Source organism: Homarus americanus, unplaced genomic scaffold, assembly GCF_018991925.1.
Source record: "Homarus americanus isolate GMGI-L3 unplaced genomic scaffold, GMGI_Hamer_2.0 scaffold39675, whole genome shotgun sequence".
In the NCBI taxonomy this organism is placed as follows: domain Eukaryota; kingdom Metazoa; phylum Arthropoda; class Malacostraca; order Decapoda; family Nephropidae; genus Homarus; species Homarus americanus.
This window is the reverse complement of record NW_024736071.1, coordinates 14,121,135-14,146,029: the sequence shown is the minus strand read 5'-3', so window position 1 is coordinate 14,146,029 and position 24,895 is coordinate 14,121,135. Positions and strand designations below refer to the sequence as shown.

General features: G+C 35.5%; 1 protein-coding gene across 2 annotated transcripts in view; it reads right to left on the bottom strand.

Annotated features, from left to right (window-relative positions):
• Positions 1-24,895, bottom strand: part of LOC121871809 (hepatocyte growth factor-regulated tyrosine kinase substrate-like) — a 129,577-nt gene that overhangs the window by 27,831 nt on the left and 76,851 nt on the right. Inside the window, exons 6-8 of one of the 2 annotated variants that reach the window (XM_042374308.1) lie at positions 6,969-7,022; positions 3,158-3,227; positions 1,698-1,796 (exon numbers count right to left, since the gene is read on the bottom strand). In XM_042374308.1, the coding sequence (XP_042230242.1) occupies positions 1,698-1,796; positions 3,158-3,227; positions 6,969-7,022 (223 nt within the window). The remainder of the gene's footprint in view (positions 1-1,697; positions 1,797-3,157; positions 3,228-6,968; positions 7,023-24,895) is intronic. The other variant, XM_042374309.1, reaches the window with a different exon arrangement.

Sequence of the window (24,895 nt, the reverse complement as noted above, 5' to 3'; positions counted from 1 at the left end):
GTCTCCCCTACAACTGCGTAGCCACAGCCACCACCTGCTACCGCCTTCCCTAGCAACCAACCAGATGTTACCGTAACTTAGCAACGAAACTAGTCACCGGCGACTTCTCGGGTTTTCCCAACATGACTCATAGCGGCTGCTGGGTATATAAGCTCTGTCTCTCCATTGAGATTTATTCTGACCATTCTTCTTGAACAAGCAACACCTCCTCCTCCGCCGCTGCCCGGCTGCCCTCGCTCCTCCTCGCCTGCCTGGCAGTCCTCGCTCCCGCCAGCGAGCATGGCGACCCACCAGCTGTCCTTCTCTGAGCTTCCTCACCAACCAACTCTCATTCTGCCCATCTTCCTGAACAAGCAACACCTCCTCCAGCAAGCTCCACGCTGTCAGCATTCATTCAACCAGGAGGCCAGCAACAGGCAACATCTTCTCTAACGAAGCTCCTGCACATCTACCTCCTTCAACACGCTACTCACCGAACGTCTCTACTGAGCAGCTCCTCACCACACGGCACCTCCAGCACCAGACTGTCTATCATATAACTTATATTATACAAGAAAACCACATTAGAGTTTCCTTCCATCCTGAGTGCTAGACAACATTAATATCTCGATACCCCTACAGTATATATCAGGTGCCTAAAACAGAGCTCAGGTTCTCAACTGGCTCAGCCATGTTAATACAGTATTGTTATTATTATCCACTCTGTATCTGTGTTTTTCTGGCTAAATAAATTGTTTCAATTCAATTCTGGGTTGTACCATATCAGGGCCAGGACTTATGTGAATCTTTAGCTTTGACAGTTTATTTCTTATACCCTCAACCGAGAACACAATGTGGGTCAGCACTGTCTCAAATAGTCTTTCCCCAAACATAGGAAGATAGTTTGCATCATCTCTTGTAAACACTGAGGAAAAGAATTTGTTCAACGCCTCCGCCTTATCCTGGTCAGAATCTGCATAACTACCATCTTCAAGCCTCAGTTCCGATACGCCTACTAGCATTTTTAATTTTGACTTTGCATAGCACCTTTGGGTTTGACTTTACCTCACTCTCTCATCAAGAAAAATAAGTACAACTTCAGTAATGAACTACTTAATCTTTACTGTTTTTACAATTGTTTTCTGTCCATCTCCCTGAGGCTGGGGTAAACTCTCAGATTGAGGTGGCTACTTTGAGTCAGATTTATGTCTCAGGGTGACTCAAATGGATGTTCTAAGGATTTGAGAAGAAACTCATAATCCTTTGATAGATTCTTAAGTTGGATCACCTTTAATTAAACATTTTATGAACCCTACGGTGGAGCCACTGAAGGTGAACTGAAAGGGTGCTGCTTCCTCCCACTTAAGCAGAAAATCTCATGAACATTGGCAATTTGTAGCATTACAGGTATTTTCAGTCAAAATATGTCATTTTATTTGTATTTGTTTATAAATGGATGTTTGGTAATACTATACTGTATTATTAAAAGAAAGAAAAAGAGCATTTACATAACCAGTTACATAACCACATACATATGCTAACACACTCCCCCCCCCCCAAAATGGAAAGATATGCTATGCTATATAAGCCATAACACAATAAAATTGAGGATAGCTTTGATTTTTACAAATTCTTAAAATGGATGACAATATTTTCAGTAATGGACCATCAACACTGACAGTGTGAATGATGAAATACTGTGTACTGTATACACTTACCTCCTTCTCCTTGTTTTCAGCTTCTGAACGGGACAGAGCAAGAGCCAGCTGCAGTTCCTCCTCCTCCTGCAGCTCCTCTTCACTCTTCTTACCAGGTGCCTAAATCAAGAAAAACACTATTGGAACCATGACAATGTTATTACTTTTATTTTGTGGGAGGAGGAAAGTGGGCATAAAGAATTTGAAAAAAAATACCTACTGTATATCTAAGAAACTAAAAGAAGATACAGTAGCCAGTGTATACTGTATAAACACTAATCCCCTAAAAATAAATACATAAAGCTTTCATGGGTCTTCTTATGCATAAATAATTCATACGTGTCCCTCATTTTGTATGAAGATTGTACAGTGTTCCAAAAGTCATACAGTATGAAGATTGTACAGTGTTCCAAAAGTCATACAAAGCAAGACTGAAAAATTTTTCATTGAAACTTTTCCCTAACTCCAACAGGCTCTTTAGAGCTACTGGTGCAATCAGTTATGGGATGGATTTGCAGTTCTCAACTCCTAAGTAGGGTTAACTTCAACAAATTACTTGGTCTTACACTTAAAGTCCACCTAAAACAAAGTGCAGTATGTGAGAGACTGTGAAACAAATAACATCTGTATTGATGTTTTCTCATAGACAAAGAACCTTAACTAAACTCGGTTTCTGAAGTCCCCACTATGGGTCCATAGCTTCAAATGAAAACCAGTCTCTTTTCCTTGTATCATAATAAAAAAAGGGTACCTGTACTGTGCCCTGGATATCCCAGGTCCTCCTTTTGCCTATTGTTGTTTTGTGGCTAACACCTAATTGGAAGAGCCTCTTCTCCTAAAACTACTACATCTTCCATGCCTTCCTTGAAGTGACCAAAGATTCAAGGAAATGCAAGTTACCTCTAAGACTTTTTTTTACAGATTTATTATCAGGCAGAGGAAGGCACACATCTGAATGTTCAAGCCCCTTGCAATTAACAAACTTCCAATCTGTCCAATTGTTCGTATCTACATATCTGCGACTGAAAATAAGTTTGAATAGGTTAGTAAGTTTATGACACCCCTCCAAAATTAGCACAGTATACACTATCTCTGCCTAACCTTGACTTGAGCCTTACAAAAGAGTAAGACTCAAATGTTAATGAAATCTTTCTGTTGAATCCAAAAATTTTCCAATCAGCCTACAATCAGATTCACCATGTTAACCTTTGATGAAGACTAATCCTGCAAAAGGTCCAGTCATGTAGTTGACTTGGAAAAAAAAAAAAAAAATTGAGAACACAACTAGTACTACTACTACTACCCTCACTGAGACCTACAGAGAAGTAACTTGAAAGTTATCCTATGATTGAAACAAACAAGAAGCAAACTTCATTCCCAAAATATAGAAATCAAAGTGAACAGAGAAGTGATGAATTTGAGAGAGATACAGTCATTTCTGCTACAACGCGTGTTTTGTCAGTGAAATAGCAGGAACTAACCTTAGTGGTCTTTGGACTACTGTTTTCCTCAGTCTCGACCTTAGCGGGGTTGGTAGCTGGTCGTTGTGGGCTGCAGGGTAAAGCAAGCAGAGTACTGTACTGCTAAAAATTTACATCTATCAATTCAAAATGGTTGAAGACTTTTACAAAAATGTACAGGTAAAATATTACAGGTGTTGTTGTTACATGTGGGATATCAGAGATGACTACTGTAGTGTATTTTTCAATAGTTTTACAAGGATGATTTGTTTTCTATCTTGAGGTCGAATGACTAAAATTAAGTTTAGTGAGTTTATTGCAAACCACATAAAACAGAGTGGTAATATGATCAGCTGATTTGAGCCATTTAGTAAAAGGATAACCAAGATTCATTTATCATTGCAGTATATTTAACCTGTCCCAACCTGAGCTGAAAAAAGACACCAGATAAACTTAAAGATGCATTAACTTTGATGGTAGATTTTGGAGCTAAATAACAAACTTATGCCAATTCAAAAATAATTATAAGTTTCAATAAGATTGTTAGTCAAAATAGAATCTATTTGTCTACAACATTTCTGTACTATTAAAAATTACACAAGATGGAATAGAGGCACTTCCCCTCAACAGAAAAATAAGAAAAGAATGAGTAGTGTACAATAACCAAAAATAATAAAATAAAACTAAACCAACGTATTTTCTCAATACATATTAAAAGTATTCAAAAGGTTCAGAGGAATTCTACATTACATTCAATCTTCATAATGTATTCATTATGCAACTAGGATTCATCAACAGAATTTTCAACTATACTCCATTCACTTTCAGAATCAATCCATCTCCCCTGTGTGGGGTTTATAAATTTCTCTTGCTGATTCTACTGTTTTTATCACAGATATGCACAACTCAGTGCCCAACTTGATAAAAATCTTGATCAGCTTAAATATTTCCTCCTTCCTCGTACTGAAAACTGTACTACCATAAATCATTACTACAGTATTATATACAAAAAAGTTCTCCCATTACAATCATTCACCTTCATCCTTCACCAATCATTATTATCTTTGAAATTCTGATTTGTCTTTCTTTCAAGTTATATTTTTTTTCCACCTAATTATGTAATAATTTCCACAGCCTCAACACATCATTCAGTAGCTATCCAATATTCATTGTCCACCAGGTCTTATAAATCTTCAAACACTGATGTTGAGCCTTTCTTTTCATATTGTCTGTTTACAATATCAAACACCTCTGTGGTTACCCTCATAGTATTCTCACTTCCTTCTATTGAGTTATGTCAACACCCACCAGTTTTTCATAAGCTTCCTAAGTCTTGTCACATCTATCCACTGCTTCTTAACTTGTATTTTCCTTATCTTACTAGTACTCAAATTGCCAGTCACACCTCCTTTGAGTATCTTGGTTAAGTACAGTACACTCAATTAATAATGATAAGATAAACCTCCACCTCTTATACTGACCTTGTCTTATATTCACTATCTTATCCTCTCTTTACAGAAATGGACAAGTCATGCTCCTTTCTACACTACCTTCTCTTTATCTTAACAAAATACAGTACAGAACAGTACAGTATATTCATCAACATCTCTTGCTGGAATCAGGCAACAACACTCTCAATCCAAGTTGCACTTCTTCACACACACACTTTCTCCACTCTCACTTTTACTGGAGGATCCACATCCACACATATCTTCATGCACTTTTACTCATCCGTACATCCACTTTATCTGCAAATCTTAAAAATATTTCCTTCACATCCAGTAAAATACTTCTTGTACTTTTGACCTCTGTCTCTCTAGACAGCAGATATATACTGTACTGTAATGTCTTTCTTATTACTGCAATGTGCAAAAACAATTTACAGAATAATACATTCAATTTAATTTTAAATCATCTTAGCACATATCTTAGATGAAGCAAAAGCAATCATATTTCATCACTGTCTTGAACTAATATACTGTACTACACACTAATATCTGTACAGTATTACATTTAGTGTAAATTTATCATCATTTATATCCAACTTCACATCTTTCATCCCATTCATAACTACATCATCCAACTTATGACTGACTGCCAACCCTCACAGACTACTTCACCAACTTAACCTTTCACGTGTCCTACATCAACTGGCCCACTCCAACCAGCCCAAACAAATGCTGCATACCGGTAATACCAATTCTTGGCCAAATTCACTTCCTTTCAACCTTTCCATTTTAATTTTAAACATATCTGATACTGTCTTTTCCAAATACAGTGACCCCTCGGTTAACGAACTCAATCCGTTCCAGAAGGTCGTTCGTTAACCGAAAAGTTCGTTAACCGAAACCATTGTTTCAATGGGTTTTTGGGTAATTGGTTCCAGCTCACCGAAAATTTCCTAAATTCAACAAAAATGGTAGAAACGTTCACTTACTTTGAGGTGTGTATGTAGAAGGCTCCTGGATGATGATGATGATGATGGGAATTACAATGGGGGTGGAGGAGAAGGAAGAAGAGAAGGAATTGGGGTGGAAGAGAAGTCACCCCATGGCACCATTTCACCCATAAAATTTTAGTACTCTTGGTGTATTTCAAGATTATTTTCTTTAAATCAACACTACACTGCATTATATAATGTCAATATGTAAAATATATTTCAAAATGACCAATAATTTGCTTGGAAACACAGAAAAAAGCGTTTAGTTGAAGAGAGTCTCAAGCAAGATGTTACCTCCAGTGTAAACAGAGAGAGACTAACGCCTGTTTGCTGTGTTAAGAGGCTAGATGCTGCGCTTTAAACTAGTCACTTTACCTTCAATTATGTTCAATAATTGTTAAAATGACTAAAAAATTGAATATTAAACTTTTAAAATTATTGAATAGTATAAACTTCTTGATATTTACTAAAATAGTTAGGAATTTAAGCCCTAGAACCGATTAATGTATTGGCTGACTGATACTAAAGCTGGTTGCCCGGCCAGTGCAAGCGAAAACATGTTGAGGTCGGTTCGTAAGAAATTCGTTAACCGAATTTTTGTTCGTTAACCGAATTGAAGATCCTTATGGAAGGCAGTTCGTTAACCGAAATTTCGTTAACGTTAAGTTAAACGAGGGGTCACTGTATATAAGCTGTATTACAATATCATCAATCACCTCATTCACATTCATTTCACCATGTTGCAACTATAATACTTGTTGTAGGTGAATGCAAGTCATAATCTGCCCATTTCTAGTGATGGTGGACCACTAACACTATCCTTTAATCACAAACAAGGGTCAAGGGGGTCATAATCCCTCTCCAGAAAAGTATGAAAACATGAAACTAAAAAAAAATAAAAATGAACTTAATAATCTAATTCTCATTTCAATAATGAACATTTACTACGGTGAAAAAAATATATACATATGAAAATAACCTACCATTATACAATAATAATTAGAAATAACTGCACTGATTGCTGTAACTTTTTTCCTCTAATCTACTTATCCAAGTTGACTATGCTCCATTGCCAAGCACTTAATGGTGTATCTGGCATAATACAACAGTCTTGCAAGAAAGTACAATGGATCCATTCCTTAAGAATTCTGAAAAGGTCTACAATTTAAGTGACTATTACCTTGTGATGATCTAGGTTTTACATTTCCATTAAAATATATAACTGTCCATAAATTCTTCACATGAAGCCTATAACTGCAAATACAATTACAGTAAGTAATTTGTGATGAACAACCTTTTTGCACACAATCTTTGGTAAATGACTTGTGTGGAAAGTATCCATATTAATGCTCAGAATTGCTGATCATATCACAAATAAAGGGGGGCTTTAACCTTTCCGTTGGTCTGGTCTCTTGGTCCCAGGTCGTTGGGTCCAGAACTGTGGATCTGGGCAGAGTAAAAGTGGAAAACTATTGTGTCTGCTTTTCTCAAAATACAGATAAAAAAAGTGATGTTCCTTAACACAAAATACTCAAATGCAGAAAAGCAAAATAAGTCAAATAAGGATAGAGTTAAGAACATACAAGTTTAAAGAACAAATTATTGCTTGTGGTTCAGGAAGAACTAAACAAAAAACTATCAGAACCATACCTTCACCTACAATACTGTACTATTCACTATAAACAATGTTTGGCTTGGTATGGTTGGGAGCTCTGAATATTTGCAAAACTACAAATACATTTTAACCACTTCATTTCATCTCAGAAATAGTAAACATGGGCACAAAATTCATTGTAATAATTTTATTTTTGACAAACTAGGACAACATGGTCTAAAATAATGATTTGGTGATACTTAATCTGAGGAAGTATTTGCACAACTGAAGACAGAATCAAGTGATTTTCAAAAGAAGAAAATTTAATAGGTAGGTCAAATTACATTGATTTGCAAAACAAACTAATTTTCATCTTGATAGATTATCCAACAAATGTATGGTAATTTTCATATGCAGCAATGTTCTGTATTCCCCAAAACTGTAAGTGCTTGAAAGGCAAAACTATTATTTAAATTTCCCCATTCATCTCTAGCAATGCTTCAAATCTATTAAATCTATGCAATGAATATTTTTTTTTATTTTTATTGATATACAATAGAGGTAAAAAAAAATTCTAACCAAAACAAGGCATGCATTAAACAGTAAAAATGGAGAATGCAACAGAATCACACTTATTTTGAATTATCAAATACTGTACAGAATCCAGTTAGAAAAGAGCACAAGCTCTTTCAATACTTTAACAACCATTATCTCTTTCCATTCTATTTCTATATAATGCATGTGTGCGTTCAAAAAGAAAGTTTTCATATAAAGGAGAAATATTATATATGACACTTATTTCTTATCCACAACTAAATACTAATGTACAGTGAACTGATCTAAAGATTTAATTGAGCAACTCTGTACAGTACAGTATAGGGCTGAATACCTAAGCCACAGATCCTAAATATTTTCATGAAATCTAAATTTCAATTCAATTTGAATATTAGAATGTCCTTCATCCTCATTCCATACTCCAAAAGGAGACACATGCTATGAAGGTACAGTACCCTAAAACAGAAGAATGCTGAAGGGTTTTTACTGCCAAGAATAAACATACATACATGTATACTACAATCCTCTTTTATTAATGTTGGCAACAAGATGTTGTCATCACAACTACCATTCCAGATCCAATTCACCTTAACATTCAAAGGGAGGAATGAGGGAAGCGTGATCCTATCTCTTCTTACAAAATGGGATCGTAGGCTTAAGTCAAAACAAGTACAGTACTGTACATTAACAATATACATTATCTGGAATGAGCAACATTGTTTACTTATCCAACCAAGGAAAGGGAAGTAGGGTTAACAATAAAGCTGCAAATGCTATGCTCACTTTACACCCATATGGAAAAATTTTACTAAACCAATCTAAAGCCAGTTCTATAGTGAGAAAGAAGAGAATTAACCTTATGCTACCCATGGCCATGGAGTCCTGAAGTACTGATTTATTATAGTAGTAATTGCAAACTAAAGTACTGTACATCGATGTCTTCCTTGAATGAACTTCTCAAAAATTTTTCTCCTAGACTAAAGCAGGTTAACTTAATAAAAAAAATCAACAACAACAATAACATTGCAGTGACTTCCAGTTGTGACACCACTAGTACCTACACCCAATAACCTAAAAAAATTGAGATCTTTGACCAAACAGTTGACAAGGGTTATCACTATATTGTACCCAGGGATCAAACATGGACTACTAAAAAAAAGAGTACATACCAACATGCTAACCACTCAAATTTCAAGGCAGTTCAAACAAAGAGAATATGTCCTTAAGTTGATACAAAATTGTGATTTATATAATTAAGGGCAACGGAAAAACTCATCTTTTTCCTCTCTCTGACTAAAAGTCAGAATCAGAAGTAGAATAGGCTTTGAAGATACAGTACTGTACTGTACTATACTGTACAGGTACCTGTAGTTGAATCAGCTAGGGAAATTGTACCCTAATGAACCAAAGAGTAGTCACAAAAATAATGATAACTCACAACTGCCAAGTTTCAATATCAAATGAAATATAAAAGAAATAGAAAAACATAAATTAGGTCTTGAAGAAATCTCTGTTAATCAAATCCCCGGTCCTCGAAACTCTCCAATACTGTAGCCGGGTCTGTGAAAGAGTTTTTGAAGGTGAAAATCAGGGTCATTTTCTAGAAAAATTCTGTGAAAACCTCTCCAAACCACTCCGTTCTTGGCCTGGGAAAAAATTTCTGAGAGACTGCATCATACTCCAACCAACCCCACATGCCAGGTGAGTGGGTGGTCTAGCTGCTTGGATCCTTATTTCATATTCTTCTGCTATTGTAGAAGGTTGCTCTCCCATGCCGCTCTCCTTCCCCTTCCCCACTCTATGCAATAACTCCCGTGCATGTAAAAAAAAAATTATATATTTTACCTTATACAGTGGGGTATGCTATAACGAACGGATTCTACTACGAATATTCCTATAACGAACGGTTTTACCTATAAAATTGAGAATGCTATAACGAACGAAACTCCTACAACGAACATTATTTAAAAAAAAATTTTTTTTTTTTTTACTAATTTATTGTTTTTTTATTACAAGTATTAATGATATTCTTTATTTCAGGGGTTTAGATGCATATTTATGCACTTTTTTACAATTTTATATTATATTTTTCAGTGTTAAGTGGTTGTATTTGGGGGCCTGGAACGGATTAATCCTATAACGAACGAATGCTATAACGAACAAGGTTCTAGAACCAATTAGATTCGTTATAGCACCCCAATGTGTATATATATATATATATATATATATATATATATATATATATATATATATATATATATATATATATATATATATATATATATATATATATATATATATATATATATATATATATATATATATATATATATATATATATATATATATATATATATATATATATATATATATATATATATATATATACAGTTGTACCCCACTTAACGCGGTCAATTGAACCCAGAGGGTCCCGCATTAAGTGAAATTAATCGTTAAGTGAACAACAGAACATATGGGATTAATTCCAATAGAAACCGGCCCGACCCCCAAACTCCACTTTTTGAAGGCACATACCTATGTTGTAGTAAAAATAACATCTTAATTTTATGATGGTACATGCACACAATTAATACTTAAGAGAAATACAGTCGCCAAGTTAATGTCCATTCAAATAATGGACTCAACTCCCTCCCCTCTCACACTACAGTACACAGCCAGCTAACAGATGGTCGGTCGGTCCCTCCCTCCCCCCCCCCACCCCCCACCAACCGTCCCAAGGAGATGTGTGGGATAACCTCAAACTAAAGTTAGGAAAATATAATTGACATTGCTGGATTCCTTGTAAGACCAGGAATATTTTGAATATAAATGTAATATATTTTGCACAAAAGATAACATAGTTACCTAGAGAAAAATTTTTATCTAAAAATTGTAAGTTTAAAGCAAAATATATGATGTTTATATTCAAAATGATCACCAAATTATAAGAATTCCAGCAATGTAAATTATATTCTGGCGGGGTAATTTGTATGAATTTTATGAGCTAAAACAAATATCTTCAGTTAATAAAAAAAAAATAATCTTCACGACACTATCTGTCAATCAAAGTACCCCACCTTGCCTCCCCCCCTCTTCCAACCGCGCGGTCAGTCCCAACCCTCCCCCCACCCCCCACCAATCCTCCCTTCCAGAGTTTTTAACATTTAGTATTAAATAATACCTCAGATTAAAGTTAGGATAATATAATTGACATTGCTGGATTCCTTGTAAGACCAGGAATATTTTGAATATAAATGTCATATATTTTGCACAAAAGACACCATAGTTACCTTGAGAAAAATTTTTATCTAAAAATTGTAAGTTTAAAGCAAAATCTATGATGTTTATATTCAAAATGATCACCAAATTATAAGAATTCCAGCAATGAAAATTATATTCTGACCGGGTAATTTGTATGAATTTTATGAGCTAAAACAAATATCTTCAGTTAATAAAAAAAAATAATAATTCTTCACAGGGTAACAGATGGTCGGTTGGTCCCTCCCTCCCCCCCACCCCCCACCAACCATCCCAAGGAGATGTGTGGGATAACCACTAAATTTTAATAAATAATACCTCAAACTAAAGTTAGATAATATAATTACATTGCTGGATTCCTTGTAAGACCAGGAATATTTTGAATATAAATGTCATATATTTTGCACAAAAGATACCATAGTTACCTAGAGAAAAATTTTTTATCTAAAAATTGTAAGTTTAAACAAAATATATGATGTTTATATTTCACAATGATCACCAAATTATAAGAATTCCAAATGTAAATTATATTCTGGCCTGGTAATTTGTATGAATTTATGAGCTAAAACAGGCAGTCAGGCAGGGTGGCGGGTGGGGCAAATCTAAAATAAGTCTCGACACTCACGGCGTATATGTGAAAAAATCCGTTATGAAAGTTCACTTTGGCAAGGCACACAATATCTTAACGTTAAGTGAAAAAACAATGAAATATATATATATATATATATATATATATATATATATATATATATATATATATATATATATATATATATATATATATATATATATATATATATATATATATATATATATATATATATATATATATATATATATATATATATATATATATATATATATATATATATATATATATATATATATATATATATATATATATATATATATATATATTAATATATATATATATATATATATATATATATATATATATATATATATATATATATATATATATATATATATATATATATATATATATATATATATATATATATATATATATATATATATATATATATATATATATATATATATATATATATATTTCATTAGCCCAAAAACACATCATCAATCCCAGGTACAAACGCAGTCTCGACGCCAACGCTGGACTGCTTTAGTATCCCGTGGTCCAGCGTAGCTCCCCGTCAATCAGGCTTTGCCGTGGGTTCAATCCTGGTTGAGTGTTGATTATATATATATATATATATATATATATATATATATATATATATATATATATATATATATATATATATATATATATATATATATATATATATATATATACATATACCGCTTAACGCCGCTTTCACTTAACGCTACGCATATACACTGTGCCTTGCCAAAAGCTGAACTTTCACTTAACGCGATTTTTCCAAGCAACGCGGTGAGTGTCGGCTCGAGAGCTATTTTTAGATTCGCACCCACCCCCAATCCGCCACCCTGCCACTGCCTGTTTTAGCTCATAAAATTCATACAAATACCCAGCCAAATATAGTTACATTGCTGAATTCTTATAATTGGTGATCATTTTGAATATAAACAACATATTTTTCATTAAACATACAATTTTAGATAAAATGTTTAATCTGAGTAAGTATGTTATTCGTCCAAATATAACATTTATATTCAAATATTCCTGTCTTCGAACCACAATTCAATTATATTATCTAACTAGTTTGAGGTATTTATTAAAATTTAGGGTTATCCCACACACTCCTTGGACGGTGGTGGGGGAGGAGGACAACCGACGACCATCTGTTACCCTGAAATTATTTTTAACTCAAATATGTTTTAGCTCATAAAATTCATACAAATTACCAGGTCAGAATATAATTTACATTGCTGGAATTCTTATAATTTGGTGATCATTTTGAATATAAACAACATATATTTTGCATTAAACATACAATTTTTAGATAAAAATTTTTCTCTAGGTAACTATGTTATCTTTTGTCCAAAATATATGACATTTATATTCAAAATATTCCTGGTCTTACAAGGAATCCAGCAATGTCAATTATATTATCCTAACTTTAATCTGAGGTATTATTTAATACTAAATGTTAAAAACTCTTGAATGGAGGATTGGTGGGGGTGGGGGGAGGGTTGGGACTGACCACGTGGTTGGAAGAGGGGGGGAAGGCAAGGTGGGGTACTTTGATTGACAGATAGTGTTGAAGAATATTTTTTTTTTTTTATTAACTGAAGATATTTGTTTTAGCTCATAAAATTCATACAAATTACCCAGCCAGAATATAGTTTACATTGCTGGAATTCTTATAATTTGGTGATCATTTTGAATATAAACAACATATTTTTTGCATTGAACATACAATTTTTAGATAAAATGTTTAATCTGAGTAAGTATGTTATCTTTTGTCCAAAATATATGACATTTATATTCAAAATATTCCTGGTCTTACAAGGAATCCAGCAATGTCAATTATATTTTCCTAACTTTAGTTTGAGGTTATCCCACACATCTCCTTGGGATGGTTGGTGGGGGGTGGGGGGGGGGAGGGAGGGACCGACCGACCATCTGTTAGCTGGCTAAAATTTGGGTAGTGTGAGAGGGGATATGGAGTTGAGTCCATTATTTGAATGGACATTAACTTGGCGACTGTATTTCTCTATTTCTCTTAAGTATTAATTGTGTGCATGTACCATCATAAAATTAAGATGTTATTTTTACTACAACATAGTTATTTGTCGTCAAAAAGTGGAGTTTGGGGGTCGGGCTGGGTTCTATTGGAATTAATCCCATATGTTCTGTTATTCACTTAACGCGGTTTTCACTTAACGCGGGACCCTCTGGGTTCAATTGACTCGCCAAGTAAGGGGTAACAACACCACTGTATATATATATATATATATATATATATATATATATATATATATATATATATATATATATATATATATATATATATATATATATATATATATATATATATATATATATATATATATATATATATATGCAAGTAAATCACTGTACGCAAGGCCAAGTGGATCTAGGTATATGCTGATAACTACAAGGAAAGAAGAAAACACGAAGTTCCTAAGTGCTTTCGTGTAATTCACATCTTCAGGGGTGAATACAGACTAGAGAGAGAAATACAAATATAGGTGTATATATACAGAGAAGGGTGAGACCAGGTCCACAATGGTCAGGTATTGTGCAATGTTGAATTTAGGAAATTTTCGGTGAGCTGGAACCAATTACCCAAAACCCATTGGAAACAATGGTTTCAAGTTAACAAACTTAATCTTCTGAACGGATTGGTTTCAGCATCATACTAGAGTTATTAGTTCATCGTCACATTCAGAGCTGAATATCCAATATATATATATATATATATATATATATATATATATATATATATATATATATATGTATATATATATATATATATATATATATATATATATATATATATATATATATATATATATATATATATATATATATATATATATATATATATATATATATATATATATATATATATATTAGTTGTTCAATGCTCTGAATGCGACGATGAGCAATGCTTCCTAGGTATGTTAATTCCTAGCCAATTCGCCAGGCCAACATACAGGCAATTAAAACATCTAATAATTACTTAATAAGTAATGTTAGGAGGACACGTCGCTAGCTGGAATTTAATGGCTATTTTGAAAGTCCCTCCTTCAACCAGCCTCCATGCGCACTGCGAAGCTCATCTCTTGCCTGGTGATTCAGCTATAATACACACAAAGGGAAGCTTCACGAATTTGTGTTTTAATTGCTGAAATACTCACCTGTGCATGGATATTATATATGGTATTTGTACTTAATAGCACAGTGATGAAGTAGAGTGACTTTTATTTTGTTATGTCTCTCAGTTATTGTATTTGGGACATTTTCTTATACGACTTTGGGTCAGCATGGTGACCAAAACACATTTTCTTTGTGAGTCGTTTAGATCATTGTGACTATCCCTTGCCTTTAAGTCACTCAGTGAATGTCGCTGCGCCCTCCCGGGCTCGTCTTCACTAAAAGAAAAGATGTGAATATATCTATTTATATATACTGTATACATATATATGTATATTGGTTACGATCTCTGTCCCAATTATTCATGTGCTAATATGAATACAATGACTGTCTCTCTCCCTACTCTTATGTACATTCACAAAACCTTTGGGCTTCCGCCCTTGGGTTTCTATTTGTTCTCAGCAAAAAGGCCAGAGTTGAGTTTGTCTCTTCATATCTTTGATGTCCTCAGTAGTGGGTTCAAGCGAACTTTAGCAAGGCTGCTAGACTTAGCGTTCCTTCCGGAATGTTGACCTTCCGGTCTTACTAGCAATCTAGAGTTATGTTGAAATGGACTTTACACCTTCTATGGGTTATATGAGACCAATTCAGGGTGGAATTCTCAACCCAATAAATATTGCTAGAGTAACAGTGAACTTTGCTGCCAATAGAGCGCTATGTTAGGGTCTCAGCACTGTCAACCCTGCCGGGTGATAGTGCACACATAAGAATTTTCCCTTAAGTGTTTACTTGGGGATAATGTCTGTGTCCCTGATGGCAACAAATAAAGATGTTGATGATTCCTCTCAATAAATGTTCTGAATGAAATTATTTTATAAAAACAAATTTAAATAATAAAGTTTCATTGAGCTAAGGGAAACTTGATATAAGAGTCGGGAGACAGATACGAAATAGTGAGTTATTGTTTATATTGGTCATAGGAGTGACTTGTATAACACTAACTTACGAATAATATAACATTTATGAGTCATATTGATTAAGTTTGGGAGAAAATGCTTTCTCCCTTATTAATTATTATCATTACTTTGTGTTATAATGATATAATGTAACTCATGGTATCCTCCTAGTTCAGATGAGTGATGTGCAACTGAAGGATGAAGGTCAGGACTCCAAGCCTATGGAACTGTCCCTGAGGAGATACTATTGAGTGCTGAGCTACAAGTACTAGAAAGTTCAGCTCAGGCACTACATTCAAGGAATTGTCTGTCAGTAGAGAATTTGAATTCACCCAAGACCCAAGGGAGCCATACTACATGTAATTATAAAAAATGTACAGCCACTTGGATTACTAAGATTGATCCTCATGTGGCTTGCATACTTCATGGCAGCTGTGTCTCAAATAACTTATTTTCACCAATGGATTGTGCAGTTTGTTATGATCAAATTTTTCAATTTCATCAAGCTACAGGTGATAAGAAAGATTTATTGCAATTACAAATTAAAAATAGGTGAAATAAGGCCTTGAAGAGTAAATTTTTGAATGTACAACAATGGAAAGATCCCAAGTTGGCAGAAAGTTTAGGATTATTGGTGTTAAGTAAGAGACTTACTTCCCACTTAGACAAGACTGCTCCGGCTAAGAAAAATAAGTTATTGGACCCTCCAGACTGTGAGGCAGTAGGAAGTCCACAGAAACCTCTATCTACTCAATCTGATTTCAGTGGATTCCAGGATCAGGACGATGAGCCTGGGTCTAATCATAGTATCCAGTCTCTTGAGCAGGAAGAACCTGTTGAGACTGACTTCATCCTATCCACATCTTGGCAACCACTTCCAACTGGGGCAAAAGTGTTGGTGACTGCGAGTGGAAACAGGCTGCTGTCGACTGACACGCAGCTGCTGGATAATATGGAGTGTAAGGTTGATTCTAACAGGCCATGGATAACATTGGTAAGAGCAAACTCTTCTTTGTTCACTAATCCATCTGAATCTGTGGATTCATTATTCAAGATATTTTATGAGAATGTCTCTAAGCTTCCTGATATCTCAGCAACTACAAAGAGAGAGGAAGGACAAGCGACTTTGGGTCATCGTTCTTTGTTTTTGGAGGGTGATACTACACTTTCTTGGCCTGATATTTGCCCAAAGATGATCTCTGAAATAGACGAAGTCTGGGCTAATTTATTGAAAGACTTAACATTCATTCCCGCAGACAGCAATGCTCAAAAGTTTAGTTTTTTGAAGTTCCAATTTAATGACGAAAAGAGTTCCTTATATGATCTTTCCCAATATTTGTCGGCTTCAAAATATGTTGATATAAGTTATGAAAAAAATTTGAAACCAGTTGCCCCTGCACTGCTGCTTGAAGAATTTAAAATTAGGAAATTGGCAGCAGATATCTGGTCTGCAATTATGATGTGTCAGTTATCAACTAAGTTTGTGCTGGACTATGAAGAAAATTCAGAAGTGGACAAATGTTTTGCTGCTGCTCTACAAGGAATCCCATATTTCCTGTACAACTAATTTTTAGATCATTTGTTTAAAGCCCTAAGACTGAAAGTCCAGCTAAGGAAACAAGTAACAAATAATGTTTCAAGTGGTAGCGCTTATTTGTTGATACGTTCTTCTCCTCTTTCTCCTGCTTTGTTTGGTGAGCAATCATTGATTAATTATAGATCATCCTTGGAGAATACTACAGTCGACCCTCGTTAATTCGGACTAATAGGGGGGGAAGGGTGTCCGTTTTAGCCGATTGTCCGAATTAACCGATTTAGGGGTTAATATTGCATTATATTTCAAAGTCATTGTTTTTGTCACGATTTTATCCCACTTTCCACTGTAATACGTACATAATTTCAGCAAAAATATTACATTTCCATGAATGCATTATATCAAGCACAGTATGAATAGAATATCATTGTAATATAACAGTATTTTAACCAAAAACTATTAAAAAACGAATAACATCTCAAGAATATCGGAAGCTTAGGTAAAGTCTTTTGTTTCCGTCATGTATTTTATCCTATTTTACAATGAAATACATCACGTTTCAGCAAAACTACTATTTATTTCCAAGAAAATATTCATTCAGGCACAGTTTAGGTAAAATATACGTGTGATGTAACAGTTTTTTAACTGAAAACGATTCGAAAAACACGTACCCTCTAGCCCTGTTCAAGGAGAGGACTGGGAGAAGCTGTTTGGTGCTGCAGACGATGACAAGGAAAATGATTTGGATGAATTTTAATGAAAATATTCAGAACTATGGTATCATAGTATTTATTCAAGTCAATTAGGATAGAATATTATTGCAATACAACAGTTTTTTAACTGAAAACCAATCGAAAAGCGATTACGGTAACATCTTTTGAACGAAAGAAAGCGAAAGTCATTGTTTTCGTCACGATTTTATCCCACTTTCCACTGTAAAACGTTCGTCATTTCAGCAAAAATATTACATTTCCGTGAATGCATTATATCAAGCACAGTATAAATAGAATACCATTGTAATATAACAGTATTTTAACCAAAAACTATTAAAAAAACGAGTAACTTCTCTAGAACATCGGAAGGTTCGGTAAAGTCTTTTGTTTTCGTCATGTATTTTATCCTATTTTACATTAAAATACATCACGTTTCAGGAGGTTGAAGTACAGTAGATTACCGGGTATTATATTAAGTGTGAAATATCAAAAAGGTTTTTATTACCGGTATTTTTTGTAGATCAATGAGAACTGTGATACCGTATATGATATGATAAGTTAGCCTGTGCTAAGAACTTCAACATAGACTACTGAAAACACGTTGTAAGGTAATTTAGCCTATTGTAAGTTGGTGAGCTTCATTTGCTGAAGGAACTGCACAACTTTTCATTACTAATTGGTACAAATTTTACGTTTCCATTGTTTACTGGCAGTAAATGGTAAATATTTTTCATGTCTGAAGCTAAAAGTTGCATCCCCCCCCCACACTAGTGGTGGAGATTTTACATTTGACCAAAAAGACGCTGGTGTTTTATCCCAGCAGTGGGTGGACCAGCATTTTAGCTTAAGGTCCGCATAGGTAATATTCCTACAAATCTTAAAAAAGAAAAAAAAAGAAAAAAAAAAGAAAAAAAGTTTGTTCAGATTTTGTCCGAATTATCCGAAATCCAGATTAAAGGGGTCCGAATTAACGAGGGTCGACTGTATTAATATTAATGTCCCCAGGAGTCCTCAGACCTTTCGGAAACCTAGGAGAGGAAGGTTTTACAGGGGAACAGGACCAGCTGCCCGGGTCAGTTATCAACCAAGGGGAAATTTTAGAGGAGGAAATAATCAAAGAAGTAATAGAGGTGGCCATTTGTTCAGAAATGGAAGGAGACCTTATTCCACCACCTCAGCAACTTCCCCCTTCCAATGAAGCCAGAGAGCTGGGTCGTCTAGGGGGTTGGGAGAACAGATGGACTTCTTCCATATGGGCTTACAAAACAATCAAAGGGGGTCTCACATGGACTTGGTTGAGGTGCCCTCCCCTAGCATCCCCAAAGAAGGGTAAAAAACCAACCCCATTACTTACAAAATTTGTAAGTCAACTAATAAACAGAGGTGTCAAAGAACCGTTGCAGTCAGAGAAATGTTTCATGTCTCGCCTATTCCCAGTCCCCAAGAAAGGCAGTGACAAATTAAGATGGATTTTGGATCTTTCAATCCTAAACAAATTTATTCCCAAAAGAAGTTTCAAGATGCTCACTTACGACCATCTGAGGCATCCACTTCCGCCCAATGCTTGGATCTCAAAAGTGGATCTCGAAGATACCTATTATCACGTTCCTGTTGCTCCCAGGTACAGAAAATTTCTGGTGTTAAAAGTAGGGGAATTAAGTTATCAATTCACAGTGATGCCATTCGGTCTGACAATTGCACCAAAAGTCTTTACAAAACTGGCAAATATTCCCAGAAAGATCCTTGCAAAGGAGGGCATAAGAACCTTTGCTTATCTAGATGATTGGCTGATAATGGGAAACTCTTTCAAAGATTATCAAAGGGCGACCCAACGTACACTAGTACTATTTCAAAACCTTTGTTTAAAGATAAACCAGGTCAAATCAAACTTAATACCATATCAAAAGTTGGATTGGTTAGGTCTCCACTAGGATACAAATCAACAGTCAGCCAGTTTACCAGGAACAAAAGTAACAGATTTGATAAACAAAGTAGAAGCCTTTTGTGTAAAGCACAAGGTTTCGTGGCACGATTGGGAAAAACTTCTGGGATCTGTTGAATTTTGCCACAATAGTGGTTCCATTGGGAAAGTTAAGGAAAAAGCAACAATCTCATCTGGGCTCGAAGTTGATTCGCAGAAACAGAAAAGTTGCTTCGCAGAAACAGAAAAGTTGCTTCTTCTCTCCCTATTCAGATAAAGAATCATCTGTCATGGTGGACAAACTGGGACAATCTAATCGGTCCCTCTCCCTGGGTTCCACCTCAAACAGATTTGGTCGTTTATACGGATGCGTCCAAAATGGGATGGGGATACCATTCTTCAACAGGGGAATTCAATCAAGGAAGGTGGAGCAACTTCCTTTGGGACAAACACATAAATATAAAAGAATTAACAGTGGTCCTATTCTTTTTGTCGGCAAACCCAAATTTACAAACGGCAGTGGTTTGTCTCAATCATCAAGGGTCAACAAGGTCTTGGCCCCTTCTACAACTATCAGAAAAATTTTTCAGTATTTGTGCAACACAAACACTTTACCTCAAAGCAACTTATATACCGGGAGTGCAAAACAATTGGGCAGATGCGCTGTCCCGTCTCCGGCCAGTATCGACAGAAACAGAATGGTCCCTAAAGGTATTGGAGTTCAAGAGTCTAGTGAAGAAGTTTGGAACTCCACAGATAGATCTGTTTGCCTCCCTAACAAATCACAAGATGCCCATTTATGCATCTCTGGAAAGGTCAAATCTTTTAGGAAATGCCCTCCTCTTAGATTGGAACCTTTGGAATTCAATCTATCTATTCCCACCTGTGAAAATATTGCCCAAAGTGGTTCACAAACTCAGATCCTTCCGAGGCAAAGTCCTCTTAATTCCACCATATTGGATCCTACAACCTTGGTGCCTGGATCTACTGGACTGGTGCCCGAATCCTCTACAATTGCAACAAGGATGTCTAGACCAGGTACAGTACTACATTCTCAGTTCGAGATATCCTTGGCACTTCACGCTTGGAGTTTCTCAAAAAAAAGTTTAAATTGGTTGTTGGGTAATTCCAATATAGCTAATCAAGTATTAGCAGGTCATAGACCCCAAACTTCTATTCAATATGAGAAAGCTTGGAATCTTTTTCAACAATTTATCAAGTTAACAACTCCAGATTCATTATCGGTAACAGTTGTGTTAGAATTTTTAGAATTTCTGTTCAGAGTTAAAGGCCTTCAAGGATCGACAATTGCATCTTATAAATCAGCGTTGGTTGACCCTCCGGCTTGGGATTTTAATATTACCTTGAACCCAAGGCTTTATCAAATGCTAAGATCGTCCTTTTTCATTCAGAGACCCCCTTGGGCTAAGGGAATCCCACCTTGGTCTCTGGAAAAAGTTACTAATCTTCTTATGGGGCCTAATTACAATATAAATCTGAACAGGGATAAATTACTCCAGAAGGCAGCTTTCCTTCTAGCAATAGCAACGGGTATGAGAATCAGTGAACTGATTTAAATTTCCAATAATCCATCAGTATTGGTATTTTCTGACGAGGATGTTATCCTTTTCCTACGGAGATCCTAAGAAAAATGAAAGGGAAGGTTTCCAAGCTCAACCTATTAGGATAAAACGTCTAATGGATGAAACGGGGGTTCCTCGCATATTGTGTCCAGTTAAAAATCTTCAGGAATGGTTAACCAGATTCCCTAATCGAGGCCCTTATGTTTTCTCATCAAGGGATGGTAAGAAATTATCTCCTAGTCAATTGACAAAATCCTTATCTCAATAAGTGAATCAAGCAGACCCTGGCAAGAAATTTTTGGCACATGACACTAGGAAATATGCAGGGTCTGTGGCCTTTCTGCGGCACAAGAGTCTCAGTCAGATCAAGGAAATGGGTTTTTGGAGATCTTCAAAAACTTTCAAAGACAACTATCTTCATCTATCTCTGAGAGATGCTTCAAATGTGGTGGTGCTGGGTTCCCCTCCCCCATCTATTCAATCTCCACTACCAGGACCTTCTTCCCCATTAGAATAAAGTGAGTATCCTTTTTGAGTAAATTAACATTTTACCTTCCGGTAAATGTTCTTAATTTTGGAAATTTTCAAAATAATTTATAATATAATCAGGACCTAAGTCAGCGGAGCCTTGTATGCAAAGTCACCTCCCTCTCCACCTCCTACTCGGGTATTCTTGCTGAGCGTCGCATTCAGAGCATTGAACAAAAAGCCGTTTTTTTTCTAAAAACCAGTTTTTGTGATATAGCTGGAATGCGACGTCCATAGCCCACCCATCTCCACCCCTCGAGAGTTGACTTTTAATTACTGCTCTCTCTGAGGCAAGAGATGAGCTTCGCAGTGCGCATGGAGGCTGGTTGAAGGAGGGACTTTCAAAATAGCAATTAAATTCCAGCTAGCGACATGTCCTCCTAATATTACTTATTAAGTAATTATTAGATGTTTTAATTGCCTGTATGTTGGCCTGGCGAATTGGCTAGGAATTAACATACCTAGGTAGCATTGCTGATCATCGCATTCGAGCTATATCACAAAAACTGTTTTTTTTTTTTTGCACATTCTGTGTGCATGTGACAGATGGGGGAAAATGAGGAAAATTTCATGTCTACCCAACATTTAGGGTTGAAAAACAACTGCTCTGAGTGCTAACTCTGGTGTCTTTTTCTCTCTCACACTGGTTCAGTCAACACCTCCAATGTATTCACTAGTAAACTTGTTGCTGTAAGTGCTTACAATACAGAATTGTACTGTATATACTGTACTCTAGTGCAGTGAGCCCCCCATCACATCTAACACTTACCACATGGCACCACAAGCTTTAATTATCCTCATCCTTTGCCTACAGTCCTGTAAGTGCAAATTTCTGTGCAAGGTTTCTGATTATGGTAGGTTATTTTGGCCAAAAAGTTAGGTAATGTGGTGGGAGGGCAGTGCCTTGATAATTCAGATCTGATAACTCAGAATGGTTAGAGCTCCATATATTCTGAGTTATCAAGGGTTAATTGCTCAGTAACTCACCGTCAAGTACAGTTGTGGTCAAAAGAAATTATCCACTCCACCACCTAACCCCTGTGCCTGGCCATTGTCATGTAAGGTGGAGAGAAAGAATGGTCGACTTGGGGAAGGGCCATTTGTTGGGGGGGGAGGAAGTGGGAGGGTGGTATGCAATGAAAATTGCTCATTACAGAGGGAGGGGATTGAAGAAAGCAGGAAATTCATGAATGAAGGGAGGGAAGGATAGATATAATTTTTTTCCACTATATTATCTTAGGTTTACATGCTTGAAAGAGTATTAGATGAGGACCTCTATTTTATGATTATTATAATGTGCCATCCATTTCCTTATTTGTCATTTTTTTCAGTTTGTGGTTCAGATTTTAAACATTGTCAATTAGATATTTATAATAACGTTGATATGATGAAAAATATTGATTACAAGGGTGAAATCACATTTATTTTTAATATTTACCAACACAAGTCATAGAGAATCTCAATAGCCCATCCATTCTCCTCCTCACCTGGCAATTGTGATCTCCCCGGCCTAAAATTATTAATTTATACGAAATAAGAGTTCAAATATGTTTTGTATGCATTGCACAACCAAAATTAATCATTTTGATATATCAAATGCCAGCAAACCATCAAAAATACTCACTGCGGCCACTTTTTTAATCAACCAGACTCCTCCCAGTGGGTTAACCAACGTCTCACAGTGACTCCAACCCCTCTTGCAATTTATGACACGTTGTAGCCAGTCACGAACAAACCAATAATTTGTCTGTGACTTGCCAATCGATCCATCATAGGCTGAGTGTGGAGCAGTGGTAAATCACCATTGCTACTATCACTTTATCACCTCACATCTATTTTTACTCTCATAAACATATTACAGGTTGAGCAAGTCACATTCTCCCCAACACTTCAATTTTATTTATTTTTATCAATTAATAGTGATTTTTTTTTTTAAGAACTGTAGTGGTGAGAGGTGGAAGCGATCAAGTAACAGCCTCGTTTAGTGTTACTGCTGGTGAGCATGCCATGCACCCTCTTATCTTAGGTTGTCATACCAGGGGCCTTCCCTCACTGAAACCAGAGATGCCTTATCAACCCTAATGACACATTACCTGCCAAAAACTCACTTGCATTCCTCCCCAGAATCTCAAGTAAAGGCATAGATAACTAAGGGAAAGTTAAGTCCATATGACAGATCCCCTACACCTGGTTGGTTGTTTTGGCTATATGCCTATCAACTGCCATTGTTTCAATGGGTTCCAGCTCACCAAAAAGTATAATACAAAGTTAAAAAAAAATGCAGAAAATTACATTTACTTTGAGGTGTGTATGTACTGTAGAAGGCTCCTGGTTGATGATGATGATGGGAATTAGAAGTGGGGGTGGAGGAGAAGGGAGAAGAGAAGGAAGTGGGGATGGAGAAGAAATCACCTTTCAGGGGACCAATGCTTGATGCAGTCATTTCACCAATAAAATTTTAAGTTCACTAGGTGTAATTCAAGATTATTTTATTTAAATCAACACTGCACTATGCTATATATTATCAATATGTTAACTAAAGTTCAGAATGACCAATAATTTCAATGAAAAATGCAAAATATTCAAGACACCAACAAAATGGCTGCTCTCTTGACAGTAAACAAAGCCAGAATGAACCTGTACTGCATATAATATTATGAATATGTTAAATAAATGTTAAAATGACTAATAATTTTAATATAAAACATTCAAAAATATTTACGAGCTTAACTTTCTTGACATTTGCTCCACTCGAAACGAATTTAAACATAGAACAGATTACTGAATTGGCAGACTGGGCCATCAGCTGACCAGCTGATGCTCACAACAAAACATGATTTTCGAAAGGATTTCGTTAATAAAATTTTTGTTCGTTAACCGAATTGAAGAT